This window comes from Marmota marmota, unplaced genomic scaffold (assembly GCF_001458135.2).
Source record: "Marmota marmota marmota unplaced genomic scaffold, marMar, whole genome shotgun sequence".
Classification (NCBI taxonomy): Eukaryota; Metazoa; Chordata; class Mammalia; order Rodentia; family Sciuridae; genus Marmota; species Marmota marmota.
Window position 1 is genome coordinate 21,732,799 of NW_026000241.1, and position 9,908 is coordinate 21,742,706.

The 9,908-nt window shown below is 40.3% G+C and overlaps 1 protein-coding gene across 2 annotated transcripts in view; it reads right to left on the minus strand.

The window, feature by feature from the left end:
- Tgfbr2 (transforming growth factor beta receptor 2) overlaps positions 1–9,908 on the minus strand; it is an 85,095-nt gene that overhangs the window by 18,935 nt on the left and 56,252 nt on the right. For both annotated transcript variants that reach the window (XM_015489549.2, XM_015489548.2), the window contains 2 exons: positions 1,935–2,734; positions 129–270 (listed from right to left, as the gene is read on the minus strand). In XM_015489549.2, the coding sequence (XP_015345035.1) occupies positions 129–270; positions 1,935–2,734 (942 nt within the window). The remainder of the gene's footprint in view (positions 1–128; positions 271–1,934; positions 2,735–9,908) is intronic.

Sequence of the window (9,908 nt, forward strand, 5' to 3'; positions counted from 1 at the left end):
ACTAGCTATTATTGTGGAGCTAACCACTTAGTGGCGAAGCCCTAGAACCAGGGTTGAAGCAAATAACATAACATCATTCTGAAGGCTGGTCCACCACAGTCCCATGATAGATAGTGGTCCATACATACCTCCCACCGCATTACAGCGAGATGTCATTTCCCAGAGCACCAGAGCCATGGAGTAGACATCAGTCTGCTTAAAGGATTCAACATTCTCCAAATTCATCCTGGATTCTAGGACTTCTGGGGCCATGTATCTTGCAGTTCCCACCTAAAGCAAAAATAAACATTGAGACCTGTCAGTGAAGCCCAAGTGCATCATTATTTCCACAGTGTAGAAATGCTTTTCCCTCAAGGTCACAGATGATTTTTTAAAAGAAACACAATGCTGTTTTAGATAAAGAGAACAGCACAGAAAGATATGGCATATATGGTTATTTTTAAAAATAGATGTTCTCTCCCTGAAAACCCTTTAAAGACTATAAACAAAGCTTGCCAAAATAAGGAAGTGCCAAAGCTCAGAGCTGCCTTAGCTATCCCTGTGATATATGTCAACACATTATTCAATGACATCCTTACAGAGATAACCTTAGAGACAGCATCTGTGATATTTTAGATGTTTACTTTTGCTTTTGTAAATTCAATAATTTTTCATTTTTGAAACTCCAAGGCTCATGAAAAAAATAATTGCCATCAGTTTTGATCACTGAGGATGATTTTAATCTCTGTCTACCCCATGGCACATTCCAGTGTGCCAAGGATGTAGTATAATTTCATAAATCTCAACAAAATTAAAATTGTATGAAAATATCTCCACCATAAAAGACCAAACCTGAATTCCATTATAAATGTTGTGGGTGTGTCTTATAAATTATACTTTGATTTAGGCCTGCAATGATCTCTACAACTTGAGAGCATGCAAACATGGAGCCCACAAGCCAAAGGAAAAAAATATTTCTTGGGAAAAAATTTTCAAAAAATCAATGTTTGATTTGAGACTGAAATATGTACAGCCTGATTAATGACAATTACCTTATTGCCCCAAGGATCTAAGGAAGGCCCAGTAATTTGCTATCATCATTTCAAGGAATGCTCCTTATTAGTGTATATTAGAAGAAATTTTTCTCTTTAACAAATTCTTGCATGACTCATTACCATAGCCCACCAATCTGTTTATGTTTCGGCGTGTTTACCTCAACACTGCCTTGCTGCCATGGACACAGAGCACTGCCTGAGCAGGAACCGCTCACTACAGAAGCAGGCCCTGCCACCAGGCTGAGCCAGAGAAAGTAATGATAATCTTGATGGGCTACAATGAGTGACAACATGGAGCCCACCATTCACAAAGGATGCCTGGATAATTCTTAATCACTCCCACTTTTTTGGCTCCTTGGCCAAAATAGATTTCCATTTTAATCTGTGAGAGTGCTTCCTAAGTGGAATTGTTCATTCACTCACCAAAAGCTTATAGGTCAGTTTCACTTTCAAGGCACTGTGCTGGATGTCTTGGGTGACCATACAGATATGGATCTAGATGTCAGGGAGACTGCCTTCTGGAATCTAGAAACCAGTATAACTACCAGTAGTATAGAGTTACAGGGGGCTAAGTACAACTAAAAGAGAGGTCAAGAACAGACTTCAATGCCAACAGTGCTCCAGGCCAAGAAAAATATTTGCAAATGGAAGAGAAATGAAGATTGACTTGGAGAAAAATGATTGCCCTGAATTGGGAAAGATTTGGAGACAGGAAGACAAGGGTTGTCCATCAGCAAGAGAGAATGGAGGATGCCCAGGGTAGACTGCTAACTTTGGCTAGACTCCCTAAATAAGGATCCAGGGTGTACACCTGTGTGGCACAGAGGCAGGAGATACTGATGGAGAAGTAGAGTGAGGACAGACACAAGGGAAGAGGGACGTGGCATCAGCTCTCCTTACCTGCCCACTGTTAGCCAGGTCATCTACAGACAGAGTAGGATCCAGCCGCAGGGAGAGCCCAAAGTCACACAGGCAACAGGTCAGGTCGTTCTTCACCAGGATATTGGAGCTCTTAAGGTCCCTGTGCACAATGGGCATCTTGGGCCTCCCGCAGGGGGTGTGGTCACTGTGCAGGTGCGCAATGCCCCGGGAGAGGGAGCTGCCCAGCTTGCGCAGGTCTTCCCAGCTGATGACGTGCCGTGTGAGGTACTCCTGCAGGTTGCCCTTCGCGTGGAAAGCGGTGATCAGCCAGTACTGTTTGCCCAACTCTGTCTTCCGCTCCTCCGCAGTCAGGAACTGGAGGATGTTCTCATGCTTCAGGTTGATGTCGGAGAAGATGTCCTTCTCGGTTTTCCAAGACGCGTACTCCTCATAGGGGAAGATCTTGACCGCCACGGTCTCAAACTGCTCTGATGTGTTCTGCTTCAACTTGGCCTTGTAGACCTCGGCGAAGCGGCCTTTCCCCACCAGGGTGTCCAGCTCGATGGGCAGCAGCTCCGTGTTGTGGTTGATGTTGTTGGCGCACGTGGAGCTGATGTCCGATCGGTCATCCTCCAGAATGATGGCACAGTGCTCGCTGAACTCTATGAGCTTCCCGGACTTGCTGGTTTCCCAGGATGGGCTCAGCTTTTGCTGCCGGTGGACGCGGTAACAGTAGAAGGTGATGATGACGGCTATGGCGATTCCCAGCGGTGGCAGGAGGCTAACGCCTGTCACTTGGAAGATGACTAACAGCAGGTCAGGACTGTTGGTGGTATATTCTGATGTGGAAACAAAACAAGGAGAGGAGTTGTTGAGCTCAGTAGTGAGTGAGTCCTGGTTTCTAGTCTTTACCCAGTAGCATCTGTATAGCGTTTGTGGATAATATATTAGGATTTTTTTTTCCAGCTATGCTGAAGTACACCTGTCCATTCTTCTCTACTTCTAGCTATCCACTAAACATCTCCTACTCTTTCCCCAAACTTCAGACTAAATGTCTCTAAGGGAAGTCTAAGAAAACGTAAATGTCTTATTTTATATATTTTTATAGCATGGTATTCTTTTCATATGTTACATTTCAGCACAATTTAAACCAAATAACTAGGACCTCACTTTTTGGTTTTTATCTCCATCTTTTTTTTTTCTCTCCTCAATCCCAGCAGACAGGGAAGTCCAGGCTGGCAGGGACCTCTTCACTACCATACATGCCCTTAGCACACAGCAAGTTCTCAATATTGTTGAATAAAGACAAAATGTTTACTGAATGTTCACTAAGGTCAAGGCATTGGCAGAGGCATTGGGAATTTAAATAGAAGGAGAACAGCTCCTGCTTTCAAAAAGCTTGCATATAAGGCATCTGGTTTAAAAAAAAAAAAAAAAACGAGATAGCCAAAGTTCTGGCATAGACTTTGCTCACTTCCAAGCTCTAACATGTTCTACTCTGATCAGCATTCAGGCTACCTGGAAACATCAGCTCTGAGCCTATGAGTTGTGCAGAGAGGGGTCTCTGGGGAGAGTCTCTTTGGAAATCTATTACCTTATGTCCACCCATTTTCCTGTTTTCACTGAGCATACATTTTTCCCCCAGTACTGGAGGTGGAACCCAGGGCCATGCTCAGGCTATACAAGGATTCTAGCACCATGCTACATCCCCAGCTGTGGACATGCAATTTGTAGTTACATGGAAGAAGAAGAATTAACAGCAACAATGAAAACACTGCTACAAAGTAAGAGAGGATAAACATGGAAAGGCTTCCAGTTTTCTTTCTTGGACAAAGAACCAGGCCCCTGTGATTGATGAAGACACTACCAGGTATCTACTGTGAGTATGACACTGCCCTCAAGGAGTATCCAGTAGAGGGGTTAAGGCAGGTTGTTATGGTTTAGATGTGAGTTGTCCCCGAAAAGCTCATATGTGAGATGATGCAAGAAGGTTCAGATTGGGTTGTGAGAGTCTTAATCCAGTCCATGAATTAATCCCCTGATAGGGATCAATTGAGTGGTAACTGAAGTGGTAGGCTGTGGCTGGAGGAGGTGGGCATTGGAAGGCATGGCTTTGGGGTGTATATTTGCACTTGAAAAGTGGAAACCTCTCTCTCTCTCTCTCTGCTTTCTGATCATCATATGAGATGCTTCCCTCTGCCATACTCTTCCGCCATAATGTTCTGCCTCACCTGGAGCCCAAAGGAATGGATCGGCCTTTTATGGACTAAGACCTCTGACACCATGAGCCCTCAAATAAACTTTTCTTCCCTAAAATTGTTCTGGTCAGATCTTTTAGTCACAGTGGCAACAACAACAACAACAACAAAAACTGACTAAAACACAGGTACATAAATGCTGAGCAACATATGACACTCTGGGATGTGAGCTCAATGGCTCAATGTGTGGTACAGTCTGTGTGCTGGTGGAGGGTGGAAAAGCTCAGAGACTCATAGAAGGCATGGAGGCAAAGGCTGCTTTTAAGGTGGCCACTGATGGATTGGAAAGGTCCAAGATGGACGGAAACAGTGTTATGTTAAGGAGAAAGGATATATGATCTGTCTGGGGAATTATCCTAGAATTGCTCTGCACAGGGAAATAGAAAAAAAGTGTGGAATGGAAAAAAGGTGGGAATGGAGCCAGACTTTATGTTGGAGAAAAGATATGTAATTATTCAATTGACAGTTTTCATTTACTGTAGGTGTCTAAGCAAAAAAACGAAAGAACAACAAAAACCAGTGTCGAGGATATAGTCCAGGTAGAATGGAGACAACCTTAACTTCTCAAGGAGAACCCATCACCTAAATGGTATTTGATACCATCATTTAATGAAATAAAAGCAGAAATGTCAGCACATGTCAATTTAGAATGTTCAGGTGTATGATGATGTACTACCTGCTCTTAAGGCAACTCTAAATGGGAATATCAACTTCCATTGACCATAAATTCTAAGGTCTTATAATCCACTTGATGACACTAAAAACTGGAGAAGTAACCCTAAGCCCTCAGAATTAGAGAAACTCAGAGGGAAAACAAATCACAATTTTGGGGAGAGATACATTAATGCACTTAAAAGAATGGAAAAGGTATGCAATTTTTTGATGACCTTGGGGGGGGGGGAATGCTCCCGTGGATTTATTTGGACTGTCCCTGTTTTCCCACAAAGCATGAACTTGGAGAGCAAAATTACAGAGACAGGTGAAATAACATTCAAGCACAACACAGATTACAACATTTGCTCCTTGAAACTCCATCTCTCTTATCTGAAGCATCCACAGTGGTGCTTGCTTCAAGCACCGGCTTTTTCAATCCTCCATGTCTGTAGCTATATAAAATGCCTTAGATCATAAATTGGTTTGATTATCTGATTTCTTTTCTCTCAGGGTAAATTAAGCTGTACATGAACAATGGTCAGGTCTATTTTGATCACCTGGATATACCCTGAACCTTGTGAAGGATAAGCCACTTAATGATATTCAACACATGTGTGTTGTATGGGTGTTATGTGAGAGGTTATTCCTCAAATTTCTTAGGTTCCCTAGCAGGGCTTGGTAAACTATGCCCCAGGGCCCAGGACCAATTTTTAATACAGCCCTATGACCTAAGATTTATTTATTCATGTATTTTTTCATTTTTAAAAAGTTTTACACACACACACACCCACACACACACACAAACACACATGCATGGAGTTCCTGCAATAGAAATCATTTAAGGCCTATAAAGCCTAAACTATTTGCTATTTGGGGAAGGTTGACTTTGGTCCAATGTGATATTCTTTTTCACATACAAGGAAATGCAATTAGAAAGTTTTAAGTATTAACTGCATAATATTTATATGTGGTTCCATTTCATTAAAACATGAAATGAACTGCTCATTTATTCTATAATTTATTTTATTTTATAATTCCTAGCCATATGTAAAAAGGATCTCCCTTATTCAGTTCTAATTCTTTTCAGGCTAATAAAAATACAAAAACAGGAATCCCCTGAAGTTTATGTGTGGTATTAACTGAGGAAGGTTCTAGAAATCCCCAGTTCAAAGTCAGAAACCATATTTTTACTTTCCCCTCAAATTTCCTGTGATTTCTTTTTGAAAACCTATGTGTAAAAAATCTGTGGGGAGAGGAATTCTTGAAGAACATCTGTCAATCTTGAAACATCAAAGAGGTGGTGAAATACCCTAACAATAGCAAACCAGGCTGGAAGGAAGCCTTGGGATGTGGCTCTATCTAAACAGAACCCACCCACACCCTCTAGCAGTATTAACCCTTGGGCTGCTACAAGAGAAACCCACAGCTTGTTGGCATCTCATCTAGAGACCAAGAGGAAGCATTTCCTCCTACCAACCCCAATTATAGAGAAAACACATAAACTTTGGCTGTGTGCTGTTTTATATAATATTTACATTTAATTGACAGAAAGCCACTGTGAGGTAGAAAGGGCTATTATTATAAACCCTGTTTCACAGATAGGGAAGATGAAGTTCAGGTAACTATAAATAATTTCCCAAAGATCATCAACTCAGGTAATAGCAGAGCTGACATCTGAAACGAGCTCTGTTTGATTGGCCAGGGCTCTTAACCTCATGCCATGATGTTCCCTAAACTTCACACTGTTGAGAGCCAATTAAGGATGACTTTATAGAGCCTCTCAACTTGATAAAGTGGTTTTCTTGATTGGAGGCTGGACTGAGTGCTTTTATAGCTGCTTTGGTGATACTGGCAATCTGTGGACAGGGCATCTAAAAGAGCATAGTCTGGGTACGTTCTCCTTGGTTCTTAACTAAGAACAACATACAAATATGTATCTTTTCCCTGCTGGGGAAGAAAAGCTTTTCCATGGGGAGAACCCCCCAAATCTTTCTTTTCTGAAAGACTATTCCATTGCCTATCACATAGTAGGGCTTAAGACATAATTGTTAAACTACTGGAGTCTTCCACACATAGTCTCTTATTATAGAACATCAAACTAGATAAAACGCTAGGTGGAATTTCCCTAAGTTTCATAAAAAAAAAAAAAAAAAAGAAGTTCAACACTATAATATCCACTCTTCTCAGCCTGAGCACTGTGGATAGAAATCAGTGCTTCTGTGAATTCAAATGAGCAAAAGTTAAACCTCTAATTTTCTGTAACCTTTAACTAAAATTTAACATTTCCCAATATTGGGTTTACCTATGATTTTGTCACCAATAGAAACCACTGATTTTTATGCCATCTATGTTTGTTACAGGTGTCTGGACCTATTGCTTACCTGCATCACTTAGACCTTTTAATATTTTCAGATCTGCTGCCAGTTAGATCCTGATAAAGCGCTACTAAATAAAGACATAAGTATCCAAATTCATTTTTTAAATATTTGGTCACTGTATTTCAATATAAATTTTTTTTTCTTTCAAATCCTAAGAATTATATTTTGTGCATTTGAAAACAGCATTCCAGGAAAGAGTCTGGAGGCTTCAGCCATCTAAGAAGTCCATAGTACACACATACAAAAACCCAAGTACCCTCGGCAAAGTGAAGGCATTTGACTCTGGACTCTCCGCCAGGCTTGCCTCAGAGCAGATTTTGAGATTCATCAGTTTCTCTGGGAAGTTAGTAGCTACTGCCAATGGTAGATCTCCCTGGTTTGCTGAGTGTGTTCCGCCGGAGCAACTACGTCATCAGCCAGAGCTTGTGTCAAGTGTGTGAAGGGAGCTCTGTAGTGAACTGGGAAGCCCTCTTTCAAATTCTTCTCACGATAATAAAGATAAGTAAAGCAGCATGTGCTTTATGGGACCAGAAACTGAGTGGTTCATCTTATAAACATCATCTCACATTACTTCCCTAGCAACCCTACAAGTTATGCTGTTACCCCATTTTACAGGGGAGAGTATGGAGTTTGGATGCTGCTGCAATATCCTTACCAAAGTAAATATTCCTACCAAGTAAAAGCTTCTCCCTAGTAGATGCTCAATACATAAATGAATGCTGTCCTTTTAAATTTGTAATTAACATAATAACTAGAGACAGGAAGTTCCTCCTTCCCCTTAGCCTATCTCTCTTTAGCACAGTTTCCTTCTTTGGGTCTTGGCCAGTTACATATATATTCTGTTACTTTTGGGGAATATGTTGGTGTGTGAACATCTTTATAATTAAGGCATCCATGACAATGTCACAAGAAATCTCTCTGCTTCTCCCATGACATTCATTAGTATACCAAGGGACTGACATGTGCAGAAAACCATCACCTAGTGTCTTGGTGATGTTTGGCTCCAAACACTTTTATTGTGGAAAATTTGCCAAAGTCGCTCAACCATTAAAGCAAGAATGCACTTCTCAAAGTCATTCATGTTGGTTTGGTTTTTATCAGACATATTAACTAATCCACTTAGGCTTTTTTTTTTTTTTCCGTTAAAGAGGTTAGAATCTTTTGGAAACTCTATCAGATTGGGTCATCATAAGGAACTTAAAGGAGTCTGGGAGCAACCTGTTTTCGTTGTCTCCTGAGTGCGTGCGAGCATGCATGGATGTGCACTCTTGCTTAAGTTAGAAGTCAACTTGTTTATTTTTCAGTCACACCAGAGGAAAGTATGCCATGGGATTTCCCCTTGAGGTTTCTGTCCATTTTTTTTTTCTTTTAATTTTCTTTCTTCTTCTTCTTCTTTTTTTTTTTTTAATAGCATGCTAACATTTATCTTTTAGAGACCAAAAAGAAAGGGAGGAAACAAAAGGAATTTGACATTTGTCTTTCAAAAAAATATTTATTTATTAAGGCTCTGACATTGGCAGATGGGTCCTTATTTGCAACTAAGTCTGGCCTCTCTGTGTGGGACATCCGTGGTTGGAAATTTTCAGTTATTCAATAGTCCTGCGGGTGCATTGCTAGGGAGACCATGGGGTGATATGGGAAAAAACAAAGGCTCTGAAGATATTCAGACCAGCCAGGCAGCTGCTGAGTGAATCACTCTAACTTTTCATTTCTTACCCCTAAAAGGAGACTAATACTTGGAAAGAGGATTCTGAGAGCAATTATACATTTGAAGTTCCTGACAAAGAGCCGGTGCTTACAAACAACAGCATGGAGTTCCCTCTTCCTCATTCCCAAATCTTAAGGGGATTTGAAAGCCCAGGAACAAGGTTCCTTAGCCCAGGGGCAAGGCATGACCTCTATTAATTACTGTTCTGATTTTTCTCTTGTAAAAAAATATTTTAGATTCTGAAATAAAACACAAATACAGAAAAGTACATAAAATGAGTATATAGAGTAGTGAATTATTATAAGGTAAATGCTTGTTACCCACTGGTCAGGTCAAAAAATATGATTGCCAGCCACCTCAGAAGTCCCTTCATGTTCCCCAGCCAATCAGACACCTCCCTGCCTCCCTCCCTCCAAGAGTAACTACCATTTCCAACTTTTATAGTTATCAGGCCCTTGAGTTTTTAAATCAATGGCTTTATCATCCAAGGTGTATCTCCAGTTTCCTTAGTAATAATATCTCAGAACACACATGTAGAGTTTGTTTTTTTGTAGGATTATGTTTTTAAAAAATCCCACAATAAGATACCAGTAAAATCCTTACAAAAATATTTAATCACAATATAAACGAGTAAGAAACATCAGACAAATCCAGAACGTGCCTCTATAAAAATAAACTGCCTAGCCTGTTCAAAGTCAATGTCATAGAAAAAAAGCACACTACGGAGGCCAAACAATTAAATTTATTGTGTGGCCCTTGACTGGATTCTAAATTTAACTGACAACAAAGACATGTAGCTCTGAAGAAATGTGAATAATGGACTATAATATATAAGTGTCCGTATATGATACACATGTATGTGTCTGTGAGTGACATGCACACACACGTACATCTATACACACTTATGCACACATACACACAGAAAAAGAAAAGAAAAAAAGAAACTCCAAGTTATGACACTATATATATATATATATATATATATATATATATATATATATATATATATATATAT